Source organism: Penicillium cosmopolitanum, assembly GCF_028827165.1.
Source record: "Penicillium cosmopolitanum strain IBT 29677 chromosome Unknown utg000011l:1.0-3548175.0:1.0-3550911.0, whole genome shotgun sequence".
In the NCBI taxonomy this organism is placed as follows: domain Eukaryota; kingdom Fungi; phylum Ascomycota; class Eurotiomycetes; order Eurotiales; family Aspergillaceae; genus Penicillium; species Penicillium cosmopolitanum.
Genome location: NW_026622681.1, coordinates 493,332 through 519,747, shown reverse-complemented (window position 1 = coordinate 519,747; position 26,416 = coordinate 493,332). Strand labels below are relative to the sequence as shown.

At 46.1% G+C, this 26,416-nt stretch overlaps 13 protein-coding genes across 13 annotated transcripts; 6 read left to right on the top strand and 7 right to left on the bottom strand.

The window, feature by feature from the left end:
- Positions 1-759: 759 nt before the first annotated feature.
- N7509_011659 (TNT domain-containing protein) lies at positions 760-1,523 on the bottom strand (the record flags this gene model as incomplete). Its single annotated transcript, XM_056636296.1, has 2 exons — positions 760-1,386; positions 1,443-1,523. The coding sequence occupies 2 exons, from the start codon at positions 1,521-1,523 to the stop codon at positions 760-762; spliced, it is 708 nt and encodes a 235-aa protein (XP_056482326.1).
- Positions 1,524-2,370: 847 nt separating this feature from the next.
- On the bottom strand, positions 2,371-2,553 carry N7509_011658 (uncharacterized protein; the record flags this gene model as incomplete). The annotated part of the gene is made up of 1 exon (XM_056636295.1): positions 2,371-2,553. One exon carries the CDS (start codon positions 2,551-2,553, stop codon positions 2,371-2,373), a length of 183 nt encoding a protein of 60 aa, XP_056482325.1.
- Positions 2,554-2,559: 6 nt separating this feature from the next.
- Positions 2,560-3,141, bottom strand: N7509_011657 (uncharacterized protein; the record flags this gene model as incomplete). The annotated part of the gene is made up of 1 exon (XM_056636294.1): positions 2,560-3,141. The coding sequence occupies one exon, from the start codon at positions 3,139-3,141 to the stop codon at positions 2,560-2,562; it is 582 nt and encodes a 193-aa protein (XP_056482324.1).
- Positions 3,142-5,832: 2,691 nt separating this feature from the next.
- N7509_011656 (non-ribosomal peptide synthetase) lies at positions 5,833-8,622 on the bottom strand (the record flags this gene model as incomplete). Its single annotated transcript, XM_056636293.1, has 1 exon — positions 5,833-8,622. One exon carries the CDS (start codon positions 8,620-8,622, stop codon positions 5,833-5,835), a length of 2,790 nt encoding a protein of 929 aa, XP_056482323.1.
- Positions 8,623-9,026: 404 nt separating this feature from the next.
- On the top strand, positions 9,027-10,410 carry N7509_011655 (FAD-dependent oxidoreductase; the record flags this gene model as incomplete). Its single annotated transcript, XM_056636292.1, has 2 exons — positions 9,027-9,044; positions 9,103-10,410. The coding sequence occupies 2 exons, from the start codon at positions 9,027-9,029 to the stop codon at positions 10,408-10,410; spliced, it is 1,326 nt and encodes a 441-aa protein (XP_056482322.1).
- Positions 10,411-10,650: 240 nt separating this feature from the next.
- N7509_011654 (NAD(P)-dependent oxidoreductase) lies at positions 10,651-11,789 on the top strand (the record flags this gene model as incomplete). The annotated part of the gene is made up of 5 exons (XM_056636291.1): positions 10,651-10,824; positions 10,879-11,035; positions 11,089-11,260; positions 11,321-11,490; positions 11,548-11,789. 5 exons carry the CDS (start codon positions 10,651-10,653, stop codon positions 11,787-11,789), a joined length of 915 nt encoding a protein of 304 aa, XP_056482321.1.
- Positions 11,790-12,485: 696 nt separating this feature from the next.
- Positions 12,486-13,632, top strand: N7509_011653 (uncharacterized protein; the record flags this gene model as incomplete). Its single annotated transcript, XM_056636290.1, has 3 exons — positions 12,486-12,579; positions 12,639-12,768; positions 12,825-13,632. The coding sequence occupies 3 exons, from the start codon at positions 12,486-12,488 to the stop codon at positions 13,630-13,632; spliced, it is 1,032 nt and encodes a 343-aa protein (XP_056482320.1).
- Positions 13,633-14,251: 619 nt separating this feature from the next.
- Positions 14,252-16,042, bottom strand: N7509_011652 (NAD(P)/FAD-dependent oxidoreductase; the record flags this gene model as incomplete). Its single annotated transcript, XM_056636289.1, has 5 exons — positions 14,252-14,535; positions 14,607-15,078; positions 15,203-15,615; positions 15,668-15,707; positions 15,908-16,042. The coding sequence occupies 5 exons, from the start codon at positions 16,040-16,042 to the stop codon at positions 14,252-14,254; spliced, it is 1,344 nt and encodes a 447-aa protein (XP_056482319.1).
- A 948-nt stretch (positions 16,043-16,990) lies between these two features.
- Positions 16,991-17,927, bottom strand: N7509_011651 (cytochrome P450; the record flags this gene model as incomplete). The annotated part of the gene is made up of 3 exons (XM_056636288.1): positions 16,991-17,156; positions 17,240-17,784; positions 17,886-17,927. The coding sequence occupies 3 exons, from the start codon at positions 17,925-17,927 to the stop codon at positions 16,991-16,993; spliced, it is 753 nt and encodes a 250-aa protein (XP_056482318.1).
- A 134-nt stretch (positions 17,928-18,061) lies between these two features.
- On the bottom strand, positions 18,062-18,735 carry N7509_011650 (uncharacterized protein; the record flags this gene model as incomplete). The annotated part of the gene is made up of 3 exons (XM_056636287.1): positions 18,062-18,427; positions 18,483-18,653; positions 18,721-18,735. 3 exons carry the CDS (start codon positions 18,733-18,735, stop codon positions 18,062-18,064), a joined length of 552 nt encoding a protein of 183 aa, XP_056482317.1.
- A 2,209-nt stretch (positions 18,736-20,944) lies between these two features.
- Positions 20,945-21,499, top strand: N7509_011649 (DUF504 domain-containing protein; the record flags this gene model as incomplete). Its single annotated transcript, XM_056636286.1, has 2 exons — positions 20,945-21,122; positions 21,237-21,499. The coding sequence occupies 2 exons, from the start codon at positions 20,945-20,947 to the stop codon at positions 21,497-21,499; spliced, it is 441 nt and encodes a 146-aa protein (XP_056482316.1).
- A 335-nt stretch (positions 21,500-21,834) lies between these two features.
- On the top strand, positions 21,835-22,982 carry N7509_011648 (MIF domain protein; the record flags this gene model as incomplete). Its single annotated transcript, XM_056636285.1, has 3 exons — positions 21,835-22,236; positions 22,298-22,697; positions 22,801-22,982. 3 exons carry the CDS (start codon positions 21,835-21,837, stop codon positions 22,980-22,982), a joined length of 984 nt encoding a protein of 327 aa, XP_056482315.1.
- Positions 22,983-23,332: 350 nt separating this feature from the next.
- On the top strand, positions 23,333-25,956 carry N7509_011647 (uncharacterized protein; the record flags this gene model as incomplete). The annotated part of the gene is made up of 4 exons (XM_056636284.1): positions 23,333-23,429; positions 23,481-23,539; positions 23,652-24,089; positions 24,796-25,956. The coding sequence occupies 4 exons, from the start codon at positions 23,333-23,335 to the stop codon at positions 25,954-25,956; spliced, it is 1,755 nt and encodes a 584-aa protein (XP_056482314.1).
- Positions 25,957-26,416: the final 460 nt, after the last annotated feature.

Below are 26,416 nucleotides of genomic sequence, written 5' to 3'. Positions count from 1 at the left end.
ACAAATTTTCGAAATTGGAGCAACCTGTTCTCATGTCATAGCGAAACACACTTTTGAGGTCTGCAAGTCGCGTAACTGTTCAATACGTGTACAAAGTGATTCACCACTAGCATGTCCCTTGTTATCATCGAACCTTTTAGAGATTCGAGATCGAGGTGGGTGATTGATCGCGTTGCCATTAACACACCAGGAACTGCCCGTTCTCGCTAGCCCTGGTTGAAGCTCACAACGGGGGAAAGGGCGAGGTTTTCCTGGTCTGAGAAGAACAAGTGATCGGATAGCGATTTAATCCTCGATTCCAATTGTGATTTAGCGGAACTTCTAAGGATTCTTGCCGAGGAAATTGATCTTGTATTTGTACTCAATTAGAAAAACAAGCCAACGTATCAACTTGTGGCATACAGTAGATGGATAACGAGTATCTGATGTGTGGCATTCAAAAAATAAAGAAAAAAAAATATCACATACGATATCTTTCCCATAGTTCTCTTGAACATGTTTGATGCCCAGGTGTCTTTATACATCGGTCGCTCCGAATGGATTTTTTGACAAACTCTCTAGGTGGCTCGAAACCTCTTTTGGTTCTCGAGTAGTCTTGAAAGAAGGTTATTTCGGAATCTTGCACTCATCTTCAGCATCTTGACTAGCACCACTGATACCACTGATATTAAGTTAGGCTCAAAAAGGCATGGTAGTACAAGGAAAATGCTTCATTTTTCAGATTATTAAGTTTTGCTGACCAAATATGCAAGAGTTTAACTAGTTAGACGGACCAGGCGTGTATCCATCTGAGTATTCAACTGCCTCATCATAATCCTCGGGCTTGAGCCTCTTGAGATAACCACCTTCCAGTAATCCCATGACATTAGTATACGTAACAAATTGAGTTCCCATGCCGGGCTGCTCAAACCAAGGCGCAATAGGGCCCAACCCAACAACAAAGCTCTTCGCCACTTGATAGACATGATAATTGAACGGATAATCTCCATCATAAGTAATCAGATTGCTCGGCGGCAGCGAACGCTCGATATATGGCGCACCCAGCGGCGCAAGGAAAGATCCATACTCAGACCCGAATCGATCAACCTTTTGTCCGACTGGAAGAGTTGCGTTGCCGATGATTGCCTTGCCAGCTGTGCTTTCGACATAGCCGTTGGATGGCGGGTACTCGTATGAATCGCTGGCGTTTGTTGAGCCGGCCCATTTCGTAAGGAACTCTGCTGGGCAGAGGGCACCGAGTCGGGCGTAGGTGCGCAGCTGGTTGTTCAGGGGAAATTTCTTCGGTGCGTGGACTGGACCTAGTCTTGGGTCGCCGCAGACATAGGTTTTGTTTTGGGAGACGACACCAGCGCAAGGGTCTGGGTAGCAGTGAGCCGGAAACTGGAACTGGATATTTATTAGCCTCTGACCTTGGGAAGAAAATTGAGGGGGGAGGGGTTTACATCTCCAGTTCCTCGGTAATGAGGAACGGCCGCTGCCGAGACGGCGAGGGTCAATAAGGTGCCGAGAGTAAATAGCTGCATTTTGAGCAGGAAGAGATTGGAAGAGATCGATTTGAATGACAGAAGCCTGCGGTGTTTGCTACTTATAAGTACTTATACGAGCCCAGCTGTATAATCACTCTGCGGAGCCATTCGGAAGCCTCATTTCAAAAAACTCTGAAGATCGAGTTCGTCAATCAATCCTCTAGGTGGAGATTGTTGAGAACCAGGCGACATTGAGCAACAAGATTGACGCATATTATTCCGTTTTAGGTCCTTGGCTGGGAGATGAGTGGGGTATGGCGGCAGGGACGGGATCTCTGCAAGTCAGATCGGAAAAAAGATCATGCAGTCATGCAGTTCTGGAAGACTGGCAATTTCTGGCGACATCCTGTGACGATATTACACGAGCTTGGAATCGGGCAAACAAATCTATTGGATGTGGTGCTTTCCATATTAGATCGCCAAGAACAGGGTGTTCGGGTGCCAAACCTTCGCCAAACCTTCAGGCTATATACTCGCCCCACAGTTCAGCTGCCCCATTTAAGCACTTGGCAATCAAGGTAGTACTAGTATGAGAGTGTACAGGATAAGAAGTCCAATCCTAATTGGGATGGAAGCATCGCATCGTTCGATGATTCACGCGCTGATGTACATATTCAACTCCCTACCACAAGGAGCCTCCCTTGAGACCGATAAATGGTATGCAATATTTTTTATGATCCAAGAAGGTCATGGTCAGTGGGCCCGGGGACTCCCTTGCAAGCAGAATGAAGGATTTAAAAATGTGAAGTATCATAAAGATAGTTGTCTAACTGTGAGCGTTGAATAAAGAAAGTTTTGGTAGGATTAGAGCCGAGCGATATGCTCCTTCGCAGCCGGTATTGCTTCATTCGTAATAATGAGCGGGCTTCTTGTATCGGTTAGATCGACTGTAGATAAATCCACCCTCTAAGCGGTCTTGCATGATAAGCCCAATTGCCCCCTCTTCGTCCTGCATTGCCTTCCACTCACTCCAGTCAGTGTCGTCTGCATAGTCCTTGCGAAAGCTGCAGAGGGCAAAGTCAATCATGAATACCTAGTATCCATTTTCTGAACGCGCTGTATCCTTCTGCACGATAAAACTTCGCGTTTGGACATCCTCATTTAATACCCCTCGATCGCCGATCCGATGAAGTATTTGAATGGTTTCTTCGCAAATACTCTGCCACTGCTCCCTTTGGGTGTAATGGGCGATATCGCTTAGAGGAAAGCCTTTAATAAACTGTAAAAGAATTCCCGAAACGTCAATGAGCTCGCTGACTGGCTTTGGGTCTGTCAAGCTAAAGCCTTGCATTTTGACGCAGGCAACAAGTTGACGAACATCATGTCTTTGTAGATCCCTCAAGGCATCATATACTTGAACCTCCGTTTCATTGAGATCGGATAAATAATCATGAAGGTAGGCTTCGTCTTGGGAGGTATTCCATGTTTCGCATTGCTGGGCTATGTCGCCGTTGTTGTTGTTGTTATTGTTGTTGAGCTCAGTGATGAAATCAGACGCACCGCCATCAAGGACGAATTGATGATAATGCGTCTCAATATCTGAAGTCCAAGGGCGAAGTTTTTCAGCTTTCCGGAGCTCTGTCGCAAATCGTCCGTCGAAAGGCTTCAGCACCATTTTTCCGTCTAACTACAAAGAAGAAGAGGCTATGCGGGCGATCATCGCGGATGAGAGGGTGAATGGTTCGAATAATTTGATGACTTCGGCATCGGTCGCTACCTCTTCATCGTTTATTTTGAGGTATAGTTTGATCGTATTGCCGACCACATAAGGGCATCTAGAATAATCAGTATATTCTTATGAGTCCATAGGCAGGCCACCTACTGGATATCCTGCCGGTCCATGACGATTAGAGGTGAGGAGTTCAGAGGCTGCCTATTCGGGGCTAGTGACTATATTGAGGGCTGCTAAATGGACCATGGGCCCTTCTGAATCCAGATTAGTATGTAATCTCCATACAACTTTGGATACACTTAATCTACCTCTATAGCGCTGCAAAAGTTTCTAGTTCCTTGTTGACCTCTCTAGTCTCCATCTTCCTATGGCAAACTAGTAGCTACCTGAGATGGAATATAGTAGCTCATATATTCTATCCTGGGTAGGTACTAGTCTGCTAACTATTAGAAGATAGTAACTAGTAATGGTAGATAATAGGGAGTTAGAAGCTTTCACAGTAGACAAGATTAAGTGTATCCAAATTTGTATGGAGATTACATACTAATCTGGATTCAGAAGGGCCCATGGTCCGTTTAGCATCAAGGGTGGTCCATTTAGCAGGCCTCACCATATCTTTTCTTTTCTAGACTTAGCATCGCATTAAATGCACTCGATTCTTATTGACTAGGCTCCTATTGCAACTTCTATTGTTTGGCTATAACCTCAGGATGTAGTCCAGTGCGACTCTTGGAAGTGGATACCACGACATTCACTCTCCTATTACCTGCCATAATAATAGTAACTTCGCCGATCACCTCATGTTTTAGTTCGCGCCCGACGCTGTGTACGGCCACTCACAATTAGCAAATAAGCGCCAAATGCAGCTTCCAGCACCGCTAAGCCAACATTCCATCTAGAAGATGCCTCAATGGCGAATTATTATTGTGAAATTTGTTATGTTGTGGCCCCACGGGAAAAACTGCCGAATGGCAGATGCCTTGGTCTCCTAGCGGCGTATACTTCATATCCAAGGCTCCACGTAACGCGGATAACGTGATAATTGAATTTCAGCCGTGGAACATGTAGCAGAAAGGGACTTGGATTTGGAAACAACTTGAATCATTCCCAGGTATAAATACTCAAGGGCTCCGCATGCTTTTGACTTTTCTCAAGTTTTTTTTCTCGATTTCCATTCAACGCCTATCTCGCCTCGGATCTCTATTACCCCTCTGGAAACAGCCCTCCAATTGTCAAGCACCTTCCCCCTTGATTATTCATATTCAAGGGAAATTGAATACAAAAGAAAGAGTAAGCCAGGCCTCTTTGTAACTTGAACCTGAACTTAAAGTCCAAACTATTGACCCCTCTACTAGTATTATATTTCACCGAAATATATATTGTAAGATGGGAATGCTCGTAGGCAGTCTGCGTTGGCAGATGGGTCGATCGCGAAGAGACAATACCACCACACTCGAAGAGTGCAAGGAGACGATAGGCAAAGCGTGACGCTATAGAGGATTGACAGAACGAATAACAGAACCTTTCATAAGCAGTATACCGATACCGCAACCTCAGCAGCCTCAGTAGAACGTTTTCATAATGAAGGGGGAACATGCATGTTTAATTGATAATCTAGAATGAACGCTACTTATTCTCCTGAAAACAAAAAACTTTTTTTTTGGTTTGCGTTTGGCTAAGGCGGCAACCGGTTGGTCATGGTTTTTCCTGGTGCCGGGGCATGAAGGGGCTTCTGTCGTTGGGCGGCCAGAGCACTCGACTAACCGAAAGAAATAACAAAATACAAAAAGCAAAAACACAAACATACAACAGCAGGGATTCGCATGTGGTCACCCACCATACTACTAACCTGCCGGCGTGTGGCTTAAGTACGGCTGAGCGGACGGGAAGCCCTGTTCTCCACACCCTATGGTCGTATGTACTAGATATCTGAATCAAACGGCCATCTGTTAGGACCCACTCCCAAGAGTCGTATTCTAGGCACCACATCGAGCATGTTGCTGGACTAGTATTTCTGCATCGCAGAGCTTCGTCATCCCGAAGGGTTTTCAAGACCATATTGGAGGTCGATCATGGCCTTCAAATGCTGTTAAATATAGCTGCCGGTGTTCATCCTCGCGGCGTATTAATACACCATTGATTTCTCCGATTGGGGAGGTTAAGAAGGTCTGTTGTAATCCGGTCCAGGCTGAGACAGGAAGATCTAGAGCCGTCGTTCCAGCCCGGATATCGCGCAGAATTAATGTCGCCAAACCAGTGAGTAAAGCGCCAAGCCAAAGGATACCAAGGCGAGGTTCCCGATTTGAGAGAAAAGTGACCAACGACCATCCCTTTGCTGAAGGTGCTGTTGTATTGAGAACCGCCAATGTCGGATTCAACCAGGCACTTACGAGGTTACTACACCCTTGCGCAATCTAGTCTTACTTCCTAATATAGTTAGGAGCACATCTGATGCTATTTTCAATCTTGGTGATCTAACACTTTCGACCATTCCACCTGATCAATCAATGCAGAACCTGCTTTCATTTTGCCAACGTATCACTTCGCAATGGTGCGCAAGATGGATTGGTCTTTGAGGAGAACCAACGTGCATGTGATTTGCGCACAATTCTGTGCCTCTTAAACGATATAATCTCATATTCCTCTTGCTTCAAGGGCATTTCGTAACGTCTTTTGGAAGCCAAAGACATGTTCCGGTCCTATCATGGTGTAATGGGCGCCTCCAACGTCGTGAAAGCGCGGTGGCGATCGTGAGAAATCTTTCCATTGACTCAAATGCTCACTTACCCATTGAGCTTTTGAAGCAGCCGCTACTGCCAGAGGATTGCAGTAGAAGACATCTATTCCAGCGATAGAACTGACAGGATCGTAATCAACTGCCATGCTTTGTAGAGCAAAGGCCAAGCAAGCCCATTTCGTGATAGCTTCCGGTGAGAGGGCCAGTTCGGCTAGTCGATTCTCATCGGCTTCCACCATCACCTTCGCCAGGGTATCTTCCCGGGTAGCATCTTTCAGCTCTACTGCCAGCTCCCGCGCACGATCCTCGGTAATGAGATCTAAAAAGTAGGAGAGATGGAGGAGGCATTCTCTATAATCTAGCTGACGCATTCGAGCCTTGATATGGGGCGGCAGGTTGAAGGAGCCAAGGAAGCGTACTTCGTCTCCATTGTTCTCCAATACTTTGCCTACTTCAAACGCCAGCATAGTACCATATGAATAACCTGCCAAGGCATACGGTCCATGTGGTTGCTCTCGTTTGATGGCGGCATGGTATGTGCTAACAACCTCTTCAATGGACGCAAAGGGCTCTTCACCTTCATTGAAGCCACGAGCGCGCAAAGCATAGACCTTCCGGTCTGCCAGGAATTTTGCAAGGTTCAGGAAAACGAGAACCTCGCCCACTCCAGGATGAACGAGCCAAAGCGGTGTTTTCTGCCCCTGGGACTGCAGTGTAACTGTGGGGCTATACTCGCCGGCTTTTTGATGACTCTGCTGGGATTTCAGTGCACTGGCTAAGTCGCGGACAGTGGGGTTCGTCATCAAGGTTATTATGGGGATTTCATGAGCGAGATTTAGATGCTCTTCGATTTTCTTCTTCAGTTTGATGAGTTCTACCGAGGTAATTCCCATGTCGAATAGCGAGGACTGTACATCGAACTCCTCTTGGGGCAATTCAAGAGAAACAAGGAACAGATCAAGTAGTTTCTCTTCTAGTTCATTTGAAGGATTAGCGCGAGCCGTCTTCCGGTGCAGCTTGATCGATTCCGAATTAAGTTCTTGGTAGGATTTGTAATCGCCTTTCTCAAATGCCGACTTGATTTTGGACCGCGATAGTTTGCCCAAGGCTGACTTTTGTAACTGTAATTTATCCAAAGGTAGAACTTCCGGTCGAGCACCGGTGGTCATCATGGTAATTTTGGCGATGGCGTCCGCTGTTTTCGCTCGCGCGACGTTATCATCGGGGGCATAGCTTGGCAGATACACCACGCAGATAATCTCGGTGTCACCTCCTGAGGGAAACGAGGAAAAACAGCATGTAAAGCTAGGGACCAGACCAGGTATTTCACCTGGCTGGTCTAGCGCGGTTTCGATCTCCTGCGGACTGTATTTAACGCCGTTCACAATCATCGATTCTTTGGCTCTTCCAATCATGTGGAGATTGCCTTTGTCGTCGACGGAAGCCAGATCGCCGGTCTGGAACCAACCATCACTGGTAAATGATTGCTCATTTGCTGTTGGATTGTTGAAGTATCCCTTGAAGAGTATCGGCCCCGACAGTTCAAGATTTCCAACGGTTCCACTGGGCGCGATTATATTTTCCGCAGTACGGATTCTCATGTTCAAGCCTCTTATACATTTCCCTGCGGATGCAAACTCAAGACCTTGTTTGATATCATAGCTAGGAAAGTCCAGATTATAGATGGCGCCGCCGCAGGTCTCCGTCATTCCGAAGCCCGTAGCAATAGTACTCTCTGGAGCGCCGTATCTAGTCAGCAGTTTTACCACTGCAGCGCCAGTTTTGGTGACATTTGCCTCGCCACCTGAGGCGATATATCGGAGGCAGCTGAGGTCCCAGTCATATGTGGTACAATGGTTTCCGTGGTCCTCGAGCGCGGTACGAATGCGAGCAAGGAAGAAGTTCGGCGCAAAGGTACGGGAAACGCGATGGCGGTCTATGATATCGAGAAAAGCCACGGGGTGAGACAAGACATCCGATGCATGCACATGGACCTGATCTTTGTGGGCAAAGAGGGCCTGAAGATGAATTTCCACAATGGCTGCAACATGGTCACAGTGGACCCAGTTCAGGAACGAAGTATTTTCCGGTAATGGAACCACTTTATATTTGCTATCGAGTGCCAGGAAGATCTGCTGATGCGTGAGAATCACGGCTTTGGCGTGACTAGTGCTTCCGGAAGTCAACATCAGTATGGCAATGTCGTCTGGCTTAGCGTTGCGACAGATGTTGCGCAATTCTGAATCTGGGGCTTTATCCACAGCCAACGATTCGAGAGCAATGGGCGTGATGGCATCCTGTCCTCCGAATTCAAACATTTTGTTGGCTGTCGTCAGGCAACTGGGCCCTTTGAAAGTGGTAGCCAGGTGTGTCAGATGTGATATACGTGCTGAAGGATTGTTGGATAGTGTTGTAGACATTGCTGGGATACACCCGGCCAGACTGACAGCCCAGAACCAGACAATGTTTTCCCAGTGTGTATCCAGATGAATGAGAACCACTCGGCCTGGAGAGAAATCTGGGCGGCGGCGAAGAGCCCAAGAAGCCTTCTGAGCGTCTTCTAGCAGCTGACGATAGGACCATGAGTGTGGTTTGGTGGTATTTCGGAGCGGATAGCAGACTACATGACCACTGCTTTCCTGGTTGGCGGCGGCCTCCAGCAGGAGTGTTAGGTTTGTAAACGTCATTTAGGGCTCAGAATACCTAGATACAGATGTCTATCCAGCTAGGGAACAATGATGGAAAACAGTGGGTTACTGAAATTTCAAGAACTTTGTATATCTTTCCATAGACGGTGAAGATGAGTTTGAGGATGTGGTGGCTGTATATCTGCATGGTCCTTGCTTCTTGATATGAACGTCTCTGCTGGTCTCAAAGTGCATCGTGTAACCCCCTTTAACCCCCTTGTCAATCGGCATTCCAGGCCTAGTAGGATGGCCCCTGCATGCATTTGACGCTCGTAACTAATTGATACCCCACTTGGTTCCTGTATTCTTCGTCGACATTCGGTGTTGGGGCTATATCCAGGGGTACATAGCCCTGAACGACGGCCTTCTTAGACTTTATTCTTCTGGCTTCATTCAAAGAAATCATGTATGACCTTGAAAGGGTAAATTGTATACTTTTCCCTTTTTGGTCATACACAGCAATCTGACCGTATACCGCAGATTATCATCATTGGAGGAGGGCCAACCGGCCTCGCAGCAGCCATTCGCTTAGCTCAAAACAACAAGCTAAGCCCGATCATTTATGAGCTTCGCAATCCAGGAACTGCAAGTCTAGGTGGCTCGCTGGGAATTCCCGCCAATGGTGTACGAGTACTGCACCGTCTGGGTCTCTGGGATAGCATCCTTCCGCGCAGTGTCGATATCGCAAAAAACGTCGTACACTCCACATCTGGCAGTGTTTTGAACGAAGTTGATGTCGCTTCAGAGGCAAAGAACCAAACAGGCTTTGGTTATATTCGCATTAACCGCGTGGATTTGGTCCAGTGTTTGCGCGATGCTACGCAAGAATACGATATCCCGATTCACTATGACAAACAGATCCAATCCATCGACGATCTCGGGGATTCCGTCACGGTCACCTTTACTGATGGCACTAGTGACACTGGCTCTCTCCTACTGGGCTGCGATGGAATCCACTCCTCGGTACGCAGAATACACGTCGATGCAGAGATTGCGCCAGAGTATTCAGGAATCTCCGCGATATCATCCATTGTCGACGACGTGACAAATCGAGATCCTAGGGACACAACCTCTTTACATTCGACACTCACACCGCATGGTATGCTCGCGACTGCACCATGTGCTGCCAATCAGATCTTCTGGTTCTTCAGCAAGGAGGTGCCTCTGCCTCAAGGATCGGGCTCAGTGGACGTTCGTGATGGCTGGATGCTTCACCGCCAGAACGAACTGGCCGACTGTCGAAACTCACTGTCCAACGTTCTAGATTGTGTACAGGGGAAGTGGGGAAAATATTTGCGGCAGCTTGTGGACGCAAGTCAGGACGTACATTTTTATCCGCATTATCGCATACCTCTCGGTGGTCGGTGGTTTGTTTCCTCGGATAACCCACAGGGATCGCCGCGGGTCTTGTTGCTCGGAGATGCCGCGCATGCCGTGCAACCTCATGCTGGACAAGGTGTGGCCATGGCACTGGAAGATGTGATCCTTCTATCTGGACTGCTGGTCCAGTACCAAGATGGTGACCACGCAAGCCTGCAAGGGGTATTTGACCGGTTCGATCAAATTCGTCGTCCGCGTATACAGCGCATTAACGAGGTTGCAATGCGTAATGGAAGGATGCGTCGCAATCAGTCACCGTGGGCAGTATGGTGCAAGGAGTGGTACATGTGGACTATGCTACGTATCAATCGGTTTTGGGGCATGTCTATGTCGGGTGTATTGAATGGGGATGTCCTGTATGACGTTGAGAAGGAGCTAAAGCAGGTAAAACCGACAGAGTTGAACTAGAATCTGGAAGTCTGTAGTGATAAATTTTTCACATTAACCTGAAATTCTTTTGCTGAAGCCAAATTCTAGATTCACAAATATTTTAAACATCTCGCGGTGTGGCCGAAAGATCTCCTTAACGTGTGAGAGCATCATGACTATATCAACGGCTACCGAACTGGGGTGGATAGGCATGTCAAATTAGGGCGAAAAAGGTTGAGCTTTTGCTAATCTCCAAAATTTACTATAGGGCTTGGAAACATGGGTCTTGCCATGGCATCAAATCTCCAAAAGCATCTGAATTCCCAGGGCCATTCGCCATTGCGCATCTGGAATCGTACGACCAGTAAAGGCGAAAATATCACAACCCTCGGCGGGATCCAATGCGAGACCATAGCGGGATTGATCAGCCAGTGTGATATTATCTTCATCTCGGTACTTGCGATCTGCATCTTAAGTCTACTTGAATGTCTAATTTGAATACTTTAGCTAAATAATGACGATACGTTGCGAATCGTCCTTGAGGATATCATACACACCGCAAATCTGACAAACAAAATATTCGTGGATACCACAACTGTTCATCCAGATACTAGCAAAGGTATTTCTGCCAAATTGAAAATGAAAAAAGCGTCTCTAGTCTCAGGTATGCTGTACGGTCCTCCACCATCCTTTTCTCGCCTATACTAATCCAAAAAGCCCCTGTTTTTGGCTCCGCTCCAATGGCTTCAGAATGTAAGGTTCTAATAGTTGCTGCCGGCGAGCCTGACTCGATCCGGAACATATCCCCTTACATCAAGGGCGTGATAGCGCGTGATATGCTTGAAGTTGATGAACGCCCGGAAAAAGCGTCTCTGCTGAAAATAATTGGGTGAGAAGGCTTCCGCTATTTTCCCTTCGTTCCAATGCACGACTAAGCGCAATTCAATAGGAACTTTCTCGTTTCTGGTATGACTGAAATTGTCGGTGAAGCACATGTCTTCGCCGAAAAAAGTGAGATGGACCACGGAATAGTTGAAAAGCTGTTGGAAGCCCAGTTTGGACCTCTCCCGGCCATGATTTCTAGGCGATTGACCCAAGGGGTTTATATTCCACCCAAAGGTCAGTCTACGCGATATATTGTAGGAGCGTACTGACACACTGAACTCTTGAAACTAGGAGTATCCCCGTGGTCAAATTTAGATCTAGCTCTGAAGGATACTGGGCATGCCATTGACTGCGCAGGAGCGGTGGGAACCAGGCTGCGAGTTGGGGAGGTCATACAAGATCATCAGCAGCGTGCCAAGGCCTATTCCCAGGAGCAGAAACGGCAATTAGACTCGGCAGCCTTATACGGTATCATTAGATGCGATGCAGGCTTGGATTTTGAGAATGAGTTTGTGAAACAGAGGGATGCTTAGAGAAAATGTGTGGTATGCAATATGTATTCGACTTGTTACAACCAGCAGTACATCCTCTAAAAAGAAACATGTATACATGGAGCTACTGTATACTCTCGATAACTAACTCACCGCTAGTCAGGTGCAGCTAGGAAGTGTTAGCGAGATGAAAAACTTGCAGGATGCCTGTGAGTCCGTGTAACATTGTACGCTGTTATCAGGACGAAGAATGCATATCAAGTTACATCCTTCTCTGCAAGATTAATTCACCGCTACTGGGGTGCTTCGACAGGTCACAACAAGATGATATGCTCTACAGATCGTGTCTGCATAGAATTTCTGCATCAAAAGTGTTTTGTACAATGTGGGAGATCGGTTTCACAGTCCTACAATTGCCATAATATTTTCTTTGGGCTTTATCCATATCTTCTTTCATTTTGTACGTGCTACCAGTGCTGAGCAATGGATCTGGGTAAACTTGCATCTTCAATCCGTGATGCAACAGAAATTATTTCCAGTCAGCCCATTGACTCTCAGCAACTAGCTGAGTTGTCACAGGCTTGCGAGAGTCTTTCCGCAATAATCGAACAGCCGAGGTCACGATTAGAGAAGGGCACTCATGCGGTACCTATTTCAGGCGTCACGATGATTTTGTGTTCACATTAATCTGAGACCCAATAGATAACCCCAGTAGTAGCTGTCAGGATTGCTATTGATATGAACATATTCAATTTTGTTCACAATTCCCCAAAGGATGAGTTTGAGGACTGGGAGATTATCTCGCAAGTGGCTGGGGATTCGTTGCTTGTTTGTATGTAAACTCCCCTCTGTCTCATTACGAAAGCCTTACCAATTACTTAAACTCGATAGCGCGGATATTGCGGTCTTTGACAGCCTCTGGAATCTTCAGTGTCACTTCGACAGGGACCTACAAGCCAGATGCCGTGATTAAAGACCTCGCTCAAGGTGGTTATCTAGAAAGTCGGATTTTGATGAACTTGTAAGTCTGAAAACGTCGCTCCCCAAAAGTTCTCACTAGCTGAAATTTTACACCAGTGATATTCATTTCCAAATTTACGCAAAACTTCCCCAATACTTGAATCAAACCAAATATGCATCCCCCTCGAACGCCTACGCAGGGCCTTTTCAATCAATCCTGAATACAGACCAACATTATTTTGATTGGATGGAGTCACATCCGATCCAGCTCGATGCCTTTAATCGTACAATGCAGGCTGGTGCTATGCGCGACAATTCTGCGCGATGGACCCAGATATTTCCTATCACAGAAAAATTGAAGATCTTCGAGAGTCAAATGGCTTGTACTGATAAAGGGCTTCAATTTGTGGATATTGGAGGAGGCATCGGCCACGAGATAAAAGTATTGCTGGATTCAATTCCATCTCTTCGAGGTCATTTTGTTCTTCAAGATGTATCAAGTGTCATCCAAGTTATATTACCGGAACTTTCGAGATCTACGGATATACGATCAGTGCAGGCTATGGCGTACAACTTTTTCGAGCCACAACCGGTAGTCGGTGCGGATTTCTACTTTTTGGGCCGTGTTCTGCACGATTGGCCAGATTCTCAGGCACGAACCATTTTGCAGCACATCCGAGATGCGATGGACGAGGACTCAGTGCTTCTCATCCACGACCGTGTGCTGCCGGACTTTGCTTCCAATGTTCATCCTACAGATGCTATCATGGACCTGAATATGATGATATTATTCTCATCGCTGGAACGAACGGAGAAACAGTTTCGAGCGCTGCTTAGTTCCGTGGGGCTTAAGCTGGTCAATGTGTGGCGGTCCCCTACGGCTGGCGTTCATCGACAAGCGGTACTCGAGGCAATTCGGGCATGATAATGAAGCGATATACGAAGAGTTTTGCAAAATGACATATCACTGGGATTACATATGACCGCAGATCGCTCACTTTTAGCTGTAATTTTGCACCGATATGATGGTTCATAGACATTGCCATATCTGCAGCGAAGCAAAACATGACTATGTTTCATAGTTGTAATATCCGACATGAATTTGTATATTTGCTAGGCTCAAAAATATCCTCAATTAGCTTCAATCCGATGTAGCACTCATTTATAGAGGCTATCATAAGTCATTTCTTGCCTTGCCATGGGTCAGATGCACGAACAGAAGCGAACATATAGTATCAGGCTTTGGATAGAGTTTGTATAGTCTAAGCCGACTGATTTATTGCTATTACTTTTAGCAGGGCGAAAGCATACTGCGAACTTCTTCCTTATCCATAAAGTGTTATTTGGCTTTGGAATAGCCATGATGCATTTGATCAGAAGTCGAATGTGACTTGCGTTCAAAAAAGGTTTGCACGTAAAACTAATCACATCTATGTCGATGAAAAGAACGGAATTATGATTTAATAGAGCTGTTAACGACTTTAAATCTTCAATAAAGCTAGCCAGCTTTGCTAAATTAATGTGATACTTTGAATGATCTCAGCTTATGAAGCAGCTTGAATTAGTCCAAGGGCCCCTTGCTGAAGATTGACCGTCATTCCTTGTACAATATCATCGCGAAATTTGTTCAGATCCAACTTGAGCTCCTCTTTCTTGATGCGATCACAGGTTAGCTCGCCCAACTTATCTTTGCCCAGCTCCTCTCTATCTGTGAACATTTTCATAGTGCCGTCTACCTTGCGAATCACGCGCATACAGAATTCCACTGAATCGGCCACTTCCTCTGTACTCAACTTTTCTCCACCTACTTCCACGGTTCCTTGGATAACTGGGATTATTCTATCAGCATCAAAATCCGAAATAATTCAGGTCAAATCTGTAAGATAAAGGGACACTCACTGGGTCGGAAAAAGCTGAAAGCACGATCAAAGTTTTCTTCGTCATACTCATTCAATACAGGACTCTCCAGCCCTGTGATTTGGGCGTATGCACTGGTTACCACAAGCAGAAACCTCGTATAAGACTCTCTGATCTTCTCCGAGTGCCAGTTAGCTGCTATCTCTTCGCTGCAGTCTCCTTTGATCGCCGCGCAGATTGAGGCAGAAGCAGACAGAGCTCCAGTAAATGCCAAATGTACTCCCGAAGAGAACAGAGGGTCGATGAAACACCCGGCATCTCCAACAATGCGAATGTAGGGACAAGCGTATTTTGTGGCGCTGTATGACCAGTCGGTGGCAGACTTGATTTCAGAAATAAGCTCGGCATTTTCGATTAGTTCAGAGATCATTGGGGCATCATGTACGTTCTGCATAAAAAAGTCCTTCGTATTCGGTGATTTCATTGCCTTCTTTCTTGCTGTGAAGCTGGTCTGCTGCATCACCAAGCCAACAGAAGTTGTGCCGTTATGCAGAGGAATAAACCACGCCCAACCAGTTCCATCTAAAAGCGATCTTAGCATTTTGAGTGTCCTATCATGATTCTCGTGCAAATATTACCTTTGAGACGAGGAAAAACGGATCACCTTCTGCAGGGGTACCCTTCCCATATGTCCCAGCATCTTTGAAATATCCCCATGTGGCAATGTTTTTGAGACCCTCATTGTAACTGCGGTTCTTCATGTACTTGGTACTGATGAGACCAGCTCGGCCACTCGCATCCACTAGGTAGTCGAACTTTATCGTACCACTGGCGCTTTTGTCCTTGGATCTCCAGGAAGCTGACACGGGACGTTCTGGCTCCGAATCACCATGGCCTTTCTGGCAGCCAATTGACTTGAATTCGACCGCGTTGACCTTGACTCCATCGAATACTTTGGCCCCACTATCTTTAGCGTGCTCGAAAAGAATTTCATCGCACTCAGAACGGACAACATTCCAAGCATGTCCTCCAAACGCAAGGAAGTTTGTGTCTATTAAGCAGTCAGTGGTTGATGTTCAAGTTGTAGCACAATGTTGATTTACATGCTGCGGGCTTGCTGTTGTAGCTGAAAGATGCCCCATTCTACATTGGTCTTTAGCTGGCTATCGTCTCATCTCTGGAATCCAGCTTCGATACTGACCTTATGTCTGAATCCGTGGTTTTCGAATTTCTCATAAACCTCTATGAATTTTAAGAATTCCCTTGTAGATGGTAGTAGGCTCTCGCCAATATGGTATCTGTATCTCTTGTCAGCCCCGAGCTACTTCTTGACTTGAGTATACCTTGACTGACCGAGGAAAAAAATCAGCTTCCAACAAGACGGTGGAAATACCTTCCCTTGCCAGAACTGAGGCAGCATAAGACCCGCCAGGCCCGCCACCTACTACCAAAACAGTGCATTCTTGTGGGATTGACATGCTGACCTCGATAGAAGGGCACTTCTTGAATTATTGAAGATGTTTTTGAGAAGAGTTTAGACCAGTAGTAGGGTGATATCCTATGGAGATGTCTCATATTTATACCCTGATCGATGTGGATATTCTACTGGTACCCTATTAGTGAAAATAACTGTAAAGATGATTCTTTTTTACCAATACATTCAAATAGTCAAGGCTGAGTCTTATTGGATAAGTTTGACATTCCAGGTCTCTCGACAGAGAAGAAAAAGAGGTCAGCAAAAGCGAGAGGAATGCCCATTCTGAAACTCCTTGCTTGCAACCATAATGCTGTGAAACGCTCTTACTGCAGCTTTCTGAATTGCGTGCTCCTTGCAGGTTTTAAGGCTGTGGTTGACAGTTTGTATACTACGCTACATATGCAAGATGGAAATATGGGATCGGGATTTATCGTTCAAATAAACTCAGCACAATATGTTTACACCGCAAGTTCATCTGCCACGGAATTTCCGATTTGAAACTTTAGAAAGCAACGGCTTCCTTGCTGGAAATTCTGCGCTACGCTCGTCAATCACGGCACATGTTTTGACGCCTTTGTTGCCACAACTTTGACGCAGTAGGTCTAGACCACAAGTAACGAGGTCAGAGTAGCCAGATCCCATGCGCCTTTTGTAAAAATCTCGAATATACTGGATTTATCTCTTCTCGCGGTTTCCTTCCAGTGAATTCTACCTACAAAAGCTGTCAAGTTCGACATCACGCACTTCCTCTTCTACGACTTCTTTCTAGTTGCCAAATATTCATCCTTGGGATCTGGAGATAAAGTCGCTTATGGTTGAAATACGCGGTCACTATCATATTAACTTTGATTATCTCAGGTATTCCTTTGTGTGGTTGAACTACGGTTATCTTGAAGGAAAAAGTTATTGAAGAGAAGATCATAACAGAACGAGTGATAAGTACTCTAATCTACCTTTCTATTTTCTTCAAGAGTACATTTATTCCCAAGTACAGCACGTTGTGCCTCTTGATTTTGAGGTTCTCCGGCAAGGCCCTCTGTAACTTGATCTCGAAATGAAAGACCAGGTACGCCAGAATGAGCCGGAGCTCATCCGCTGCAAAAAAGCGCCCTGGGCTAGATGATTATGATAGCAGAAATTAGTACATCAGACCTCCATGGTTGGCAGAATGAAGAATACAAAAGTAGAAGAGGCTTACCAAACGTGTTTTCCATCTCCAAACTGAAGGTAATGAGGATTTGTAGAAGTATATCTGAACATTTCCGGTGTCTTGGAGCTATTGGCAAGTTCATAGAACCGTATACCATCAAATTCAAAGGGGTCTTTCACGTATCCTTCGTCAAATAACATTGGTGCGTTCGGTGTCATGAGAACTGTTCCCTTTGGAATATGAAGACCATTCTTGAATCGGAAGTCTTGCTTGACAACACGAGGTGTCCCGGCATGATCAAAGCAGTTATAGCGATGTGATTCCTTTATGAAGCTGTCCAATACTTTCATTGAATCAATTCCTTCCTTGGTCCAAGTATCATTGTTGGCCCGAAGAACCCCGATGACCTCCTGTCTGATAAGACTAATATATTTCGGCCTTGTGGCAAGCTCACAGAGACACTGGACAAGAACCACCGTAGTGTTAAAGCTAGCTCCGAAAGTATTTGCAGCAAGTAATTGGGCAATGTCTAGCTCATTCAGATTATAATCCTTCTGCTGCTGGGTCCATCGCCAGAACCAATCTGTTAAGTCCTGGCAGTATGATAGTTGTTTGGTTAGCTCGTATATCCGCACAAAAGAAAGAACCCGGCCTTTCCGGGGCCAAAGATGCAAAGAAAGAACATGAAACTCACTGAAGGCTGTTTTCCTGCCTTTTCCCTCTCCTCTGATTCCATCTTCCGTGTATTTATCAAATTAAGAAAGAGCTTTTGCATCCGATTTGATAAAGTCACAACATTGGATGACCGTGCTATAATACTTTTCGAAGCAGAAGTCAATACCCAAAAGATCAAAAGTCACATGGCAGAGCTTACGGTTTTATGAAGTCGGGGAATCTGCGAATATATGGGCCTCCGACAAGCATTTCGGCTGTATAATCACAGAAAAGGTCGATGCTCTCTGGATTGCGACACTCGTCCCCTGCTAGTAACTTTGCAACAAGGCCCATCACAAGGCGGCTGGCGATCGTATAACAGTCGAATTGATTCCAGTCACCATCGCTCTGCAGGTGATTATTAATCTCTTGTTCAAATGAGTGCTGAATCTCCTCGATGAAGCTTGGAAAGTATTCATCCCCTGACCTGGTGCGGGTTCGAGACCAGGTAAGTGCTTTGCTCATCATTGAGCTCGGTATTTTATGAAATAGTCCAGGAGCCGTAAATCTGGATTGAAAAAACTATAGTAATACCGGACATTAGTCTAGCTCAGCCTGAGATATAGTATGCTCTTACCCCTTGAATTGGAGCTGTGGAAGATAGGTACTCATCTGAAGCATTGAGGTACTCCCTGATCATGGCATCATTGCAGATACAAACATTCCAGCCAGTTGGCGTTGCCACTTGAAACGCAAAGTCCCTGTGCTGTAGAGGAGTCAGTGACTTGTAAGACTCAAATGGAGATATCTGGAGCCGGCGATGAAAGGTCTTACGAGTTCATATCCTTCTTGAAGCAGCTGGGGTCCGCATGTACCCCAACGACGGGCATTCTTCCAAGACTGAAAAACTCCCCTCTCTCCCACAACAGGAACATCAACCTAAGATTTCATCGTTTCAGCAAATTTCAAAAACTCCACATGGGAATACCAATTATCACAAGAAATCTTGATAAGAGCATATATGAAGGGATACGCACCCATGATCGATAATATCGAAACCACTGACAGATTGACAGTACTATCAAAGTTGCGCTTCCTATAAAAACGAGTGGGTTGTCGAGTAGAAACCCATACAAAGCCTTAGACATTGACATGATCCTCAGCAATAAACTTAACTTGTTCTTGGTGAAAGCAGATATCTGAACCTTGAAAGATTCGGAGAGCATGTACAAAGACCGAGTAACATAAGTGGTTTCAGTCACCGCCAAAAATCAGAATATCGTTTCTCTCACCGCGACGCAAGGGCGCTACTGGGGGTAAACTGCATACTTCTGGCGTCGTAACAGCTCACTCAAATTCCAATGCAAGCATGTGCGTGTAACCTGACATGACCTGCCTACGGCAGCCGATAACGTAGTTCACGGCCGGTCGGGACACACGGTCGGTCGGGACACCCCAAAACACCATACTCAATACGATTTTTCAGGTCACAGTATATCAACAACGAGAAGTTGGTTCTGGTTGATTTTTAGTAATACATGATTTCTTAGCATTTGAAATAAACTAACTTAGCTGACATATTCAGAAAATAATGATTTACTTGCATTACCAAAAATACGCTCCGATTGTGCGATATAGATATATATATCTACAATATTACGCTCTTATATAACTTTCAAAGTTATAAACATACTCAGTATGATATATTGAACTCTAAGATAGCCTAAGACTATATAATTAACCTTAAGCGTTGAAACATGAAGTTAAGAAAAATCACATTTAGTATGGTGTTTTGGGGTGTCCCGACCGGCCGTGTGTCCCGACCGGCCGTGAACTACGTTAACCGCCACTTTGCAATAATTAGTAATCGAGGTCACCGCCCATGCTGCCGCCTAGTACGTGCAAGTCCTCCTTCGTCTTTTCACTCCTCTCCAGAAGGCCCATAGAGGAGGGTAACCTCGATTATTGTTAATTGGAATTCTATTTGTCATATTTAATCTGATTTATACAAAAGTTATTATTGAACTTGGTGAATAGAGCCAAAAAGTAGGTAGGGTATTTCTATATATTAGATCTAGTTCTATTTAGGACTAGTCTTATTTCCTTCCCTTAGGTCAGAAGTAATATACTATCGAGAGAAACTACACAAAATAGGTAATTTATTTATATTATTATCTTGTATACTGCTACATATTTTGCGTAGGGATTTATATGATCTACGCTGACTGTAGATTTTCCAACCCTTTTTTTTTCTGCTTTCCACTCTACGTTTTCTGCATAGCAAAACACCTAGATTACTAATTATTGCAAAGTGGCGGTTATCGGCCGGGCTAAGGAAATGGGGGTGGCGCTGTGGCGCAGTCGCGGAGCTCGGTGATCTGGATCAATAGCAAAAATGCCTCGGCTGCAAACCGGGGCAAAATATACATAGAATTGTGGAAGTGTTAGGGGCAGAGATCGAGACTTATATACTACCACGCACAGGGAGCGCAAATCGACTCACTACGCTAGGCTAGATTCATGTAGCCAAAGGGTGGAGCAATCCTCAACAAGTAATCCGATATGGTGTAGTGGCTAACATCGCCGTCTCTCACACGGCAGCCGGGGGTTCGATTCCCCCTATCGGAGCTCCTATTGCATCTCTTTCTATCCGATATGGTGTAGTGGCTAACATCGCCGTCTCTCACACGGCAGCCGGGGGTTCGATTCCCCCTATCGGAGTCTATCATGTTTCATCTGGAGCAGAATTTCTTTTTTGGAGGTATATTTTCCTTCCTTTCTCAATTTTTGCTCAAAACGCCCATATAAAATATGGGGTTGATTGTTTTTTCTTTGTTTGTTAGCGTGGTATCATTTGGCATCATTTTCCGGGTGACTCATAGAGCTGCGCCTCCAAGGCTGTCGCGAAGTTGAGTCATCGAGGAGTCATCGCAAAGGATCGAGAGAAATTCTCGCGAGACGCTGAATACTATTCCGTAATTTGCGATGGACAGTCATTAGCTCAAATGATATATTCGGGTGCTATAAGAACTGCCAGGCTCGGATTCACAATGGTAGACCAGATATTGATACTCGTTTGCTTTGCCATTCTCAAGAACCATGTCGTTAATTGAATCCACCGAGTCTCCACCCACGACGGGAGTTGAGAAACCCAGTGAAAATGCCAATCAATTCCGATCAGTGTCCACCAGTCCTCCTCGACCGACGAAATCCGAACGACAACGGACTCCATCCCCAGAGCCCCGATCTGGCGAAAATCGATTGCGACCAGCAGGAGGTAAGCTCTCTCCAGCAGTGATGGACCAAAGAACATAGAGCCATCCCTATTACTATTTGGTTCCATCTACATACTACAGGGATCAATGGATCACAATACTGATCCAAAACACAGATATCATCAACCGGATAACGTGGGACTCCAACTTTGATCGCAATGACTATATCATCGGGTTTGTCGATCGGTTTGAGGGCCAACTTGAGGTGACCATGGATAGCTGGAAGAAAGAATCGACTGATGAGGAATTTATCCCGCAACATCGTGTACTCTACATTCGACATGCGAATGGTGACATTGTGTGGGATAGAAGGCGGCGCATCGATAAGATCTTCAACAGCGGCAATTCAGCGTTTAGCGAGTTGGCATTTTTGCAGTGAAGCGAATCTGCATGGAGTTGATATTATATGTGTGTAGTTCAAGTTTAAAAAGAATGAATGTGGTGAGATATCGATGTTGTTGTTGTATGCTGTATAGATGTGTTGATGTTATGTCGAGGTCAACAAATTAGGGCAAGCTTCCATCGCACCTTCCCTCCACCACTTTTACCTCAACTTTCCTGCCAGTTCCGCCAATGTTTATGTCAACGTCAACTTCCAATCTTCAAGTTTCTTTTCTCTTCAATTTCTTTGTTCCTTCATCTTTCCATCTTTCATCTCCTTCATCTGTTTTATTCCCCTTTATATTCTGTACCACCTCCCGATCGAGAACCACCATGGAACCACCCGAGATACCCAAGTCGACAAAGCCATCGGCAAGGCCATCGACAAAGCGATCATTGCCACGCCTCACCACAGATATCCCTTGCGAGGAAGATGGCCGTACTTCAGTATTCTCCCGGACTTCATCTCCGGATCTGGAAATCAAGCCTGAGAGACCTGCTAGGGCCCCGACTCTGTTCTCGAATGAGAATCTCGCCCCTAACATTCGGTATGGACCAAGCAAGAACGCCCACATTCTGGAGAAGAGTATTGAGGAGGTGTCCATGCCCAAAAAACCCGAAACCAAGTCGACCTACTATGAGGAAGCGTTCTCCAGCCGCGGCTCGCATAACTCACCCAGGGAGCGCATCATCCAGGACTCGGTTGTGGTCGCTGAGCTCACAACCAGTGCTAAGGTAATCCCTGGCTTTGTTCCGGCTTGATGCAACATGCACTCATCCATTCGAATTCATTTAGGTCTCTCACCCTGGAGTTTTGATGATAGATCTTTCTCGACACCTCGCTCTGATCTACCAGCGCCCAGAGGCCGCAATCTGCCTGACAGTCCACCTAGAAGCCCCACTGTCATTTGGCAACATTTCTCTTCCGGCTTACAAGCTCAAGATATATGCCCTGCCTTCCGTCATCGCGCCCACCATCAATATGCGCAGCACAACCATGCTTACCGAGGAGTTGCAAGAGTTACTTGGCATTGTTCCCGAGCTCGGAGTGATTCTTTTCATCCCGGTGCCCCAAGATAACTTGGCGATGAACGGAGCAATTATCGGAAGTGAGCTATCCAAGGTGGAGCAGGAAGACAACCCTGGCTTTATGAAAACACTTGGCCAATCGATTTCGCGACGACACTTCAAATCGAGTAGTGGGGGGACTAGCGGCCCTCTTTCCCCCCCTCGCTAGCTCTCTCAAATCTCCGACCGTTGCCCAAACCCCTCACAGTGCGCCCGTTGATGATGATATAGCTGTCGTCGAGCGACGACGTCAACTTGGGGTGAAGAAGTCCGTATCGAATTTCATGCGCCGTGGTCTGGGACGTGCTTCGAAAGAGAAAGAGGAGCAACAGGATTTTGACAAGGTGGAAAAGAAGGAGACTGCGAAACCCAAAAAAGATGATAGAGTTCTTCGGTTCGAAGACGAACAGTAGAAGTACAATCCAGGTGTTTTCTTCTTGTTCTTTTTTTTGTTCTTGTTTGAAATCCAATCATGTTGGTCACGTTGGAATCACGAACCATTGAACTAGCGAGATGGGAGACAAATTATTATTCCAAATACAGATTTTAGGTCTTCCATGGCACATTTGAGAACTCTATCCCTATAGACCACCAGAACCACCAGAATCAACCCGACCCGCGCCTGGTAAACTCTTCGCGATGCCCCGCGCCCCACACCGGCTCCACTGCTCAACTCGCGTTTTCATCTTCGCCTCGCGCCTACGCAATTTCAATACCGTGTCTCCATATCCGCTTACGATCTCGTCTCACAATTAGATTCATAATGAGTACACATTCGGATGACTCGATGGCAGAGGGGAGCAGAGTGAAGGAGGTGTGCGGCGATCTCTTCGATGCGCCAGAAGGATCGTGCTTGATCCGTAAGTTCGCCTTCCGACCCTTAATTACTCCCTGGCTAAACCATTTATTAGATGCATGCAATATTCAGGGCTCATGGGGAGCTGGAATCGCCAAAGTCTTCAAGCAGAAGGTGGGTCTGTTCTGTTCTGTTCTGTTCTGCTCTGCTCTCCCCCGAGTGCTGGCTTCAAATACGCCGTGCGCATCTCCCGAGGGCCAATCCGCTAACCTCGACGGGTATGTAGTATCCAACTGCATACCAATGCTACAAAGAGCACTGCGAAGAATACCAAGAGCAAAGTGTTCACCATGACATCGTGGATCTGCAAAGCGAAGACGAGGAAACTCTCTCCGTTCGTCTACCTCTGGGCACCGCACTAGTCATTCCTCCACAGCCGGAAGATTACAATAATGGCAAAAAGAAGCACTGGATTATCTGTCTTTTCACGTCCAGCGGGTTCGGAAGCCGCGTTGACTCTCCCGACCAAATTCTGAACAGTACCTACGCTGCCCTGGAAGATCTGGATATGCAGCTTGTCATGCTCAAGCAGCCAAATGAGGAAATGGGAGACGGTCAGCCTCCACCGGGTGCACTGTTTTCTTGCCGATTCAATTCGGGCCTTTTTGCGGTACCTTGGAACGACACGAGGGAGCTTATCGACGACTTGGGACTGAGTATGACTGTAATCTACCCGGAGGGAGAATGATCGGACTGTTCAATAAAGGGTTTTTTCATCGAATCCTGGAAGGATTCTAAGTTTTTCGCCTCATTTGGCCGATCATTCATTCTTCGGACACTTTTGTTGTACCCCCCATACCCCCTGAAATGCCTGCAGATTTTGCTGGGTCGCTCGGGTCAATTAATTTACTCGCCGTTGAAAGCGGTTGATACCCAACAATACAATGAAATATCACGGATTCTTCAGGTGCTCATTCTTGACCTGTTAAATTAGAGATGGAGAATGATGCGCACTTAGGTTCGTCTAGATAAATCAGCAAAGAAAAGCCATGGCCGCCATATTGTCCTAAATTATGGGTCCCCTGCCAACTTCACAAATGCGCACAATAGCATGCAGGGTAATTTATCCGTCTACGGTCATTTCTTCAGCCGAAGTGAACTTGAGGCCATGAAATTTGACACGGGAGATCGCGTATCAATTCTACCAAGGCTAGATCGCCTGGGCTTAGTAACGCCCTGGTAATGCTGCCCGTTTTCTGTCTTCGAGTATGCCGCCTTGCAAACCTAGGATCTAACTTGGAGATTGTACTAAGAGACACTGGGGGCATCATGCAGGAGCCATGGGAAGTGAGATGGGGTGTCATAGGCAAGTCTTCGTGTTTCCGTCTTTTCCTCTAAATATGATACGGCCTTTGTCTAACTGCTACTAGCCACGGGCTGGATGGCTGAGTAGGTTCGTGACTGACTTGCTCATCGATCCTCGTTTACGTGGTACAACCGATATTGTTCACAGGGTGGTCGGTGTGGCATCGTCAACTCGGGAAGAAACCGCGGCCAAGTTCATCGATGACTTCGTCCGTCCAGCCCAGAAGGAGGAGTGTATCGCTCACGGGAGCTTCGAGTCCCTTCTTTTACGAGACGATATTGAGGTCGTGTATATTTCTACGCCTCACTCGAGTCATTACGAGAATTGCCTACAGGCTTTGGAACACAAAAAGTCGATTTTGTGCGAAAAAGTCTTGACTATCAATGCTACCCAGGCCCGCAAGATCCTCGACAGGGCCAAACAAGAAAACCTTTTCGTTATGGAGAATAACTGGCTTCCCTTCTTACCCATCAGTACTGAAGTTCGGAAATACATCAAGTCGAATAAGCTTGGGGATATCATCAGGGTCTATGCTGATCTCTCCTACGGAGAAAATCCCGAGTCCTGGCCGGAGGGTCACCGATCCATCAACCCGGACCTTGGCGGTGGTTGTCTTCTTAATATTGGAATTTATAGCCTTACTTGGGCTTTGCAATGTCTTTATCATACATTGCCGAGCGAAGTTCGCCAGAAACCCAAGGTTCAGAGCTTGATGTCTCTCTATTCGGCTGCCGGTGTCGACGAAACTAGCACTGTCATTATGGAGCTTGCGTCCCCGCCACATGGGAAACATAAAGCCCACGGCATTGCGACGACATCTTTCCGAAAAGATTGGGATCCTAACAAGTGCCAAGATTCTGTTCCGTGTGTTCGGATCTTAGGCTCGAAAGCGGAGTTGCAGGTGTTGGGTGGACCGGCTTCGCGCCCGCAGACAATCAGGATTATCCCTCAGCTGCGGGTCAATGCCAAATCAAGACCCCAGATGAGCGGGGCAAAGGGTACAGAGCAAGATTATATCGAAGTAATTAACTTTGGGCCGCCTGGCGAGCCTGGGGGAGGGCGTGGAATGTTCTGGGCGGCGGATGAAGTAGGGAGAAGTCTGAGAGACAAGGAAGTCGAGAATAAAAATATGCCCTGGAATGAGACTCTTTTGATGATGGAAATACTTGACGAAGTCAGACGAGCTGGAGGTCTACACTACCCGGAGGCCATCGAGAAGATCTAAGTTCATCGGCAAATGTCATTAAGAATGTCTGTTCTAGGCAGTTGGTTCTAGACCATACTCATTCTATGTGATCTGCGGAGTAGATACTATCAACAGATTATAATGTACAAGATTTTCTTCCTTAAGAGGCCGTACTCGCGAGTTTGAGAACCACGATTAACAGTAGACTAGACTCCGAGCTAACTTGAAAAGGGTTGCTTACCTAGACATTGGTCGGAATCCTTTTCTCCTTCGATTGTGTCCTCGGAATAGATGCATACGAGTAGTCTCACCGCAAGAAGCTTGGAAATAACGCAGAACGTTCTTAAAATTCAGCCCAGAGAGATCCATTAACTATCTGGCTATTGCTTAATGTGATTTTGTGCTTGGGAATTACAAAATACCCTATTATGAACTTGAAGATTTTACCGATCATATAATTAATTCAAAGAAATGAGACTCACCGATAAATTCTAAGTAT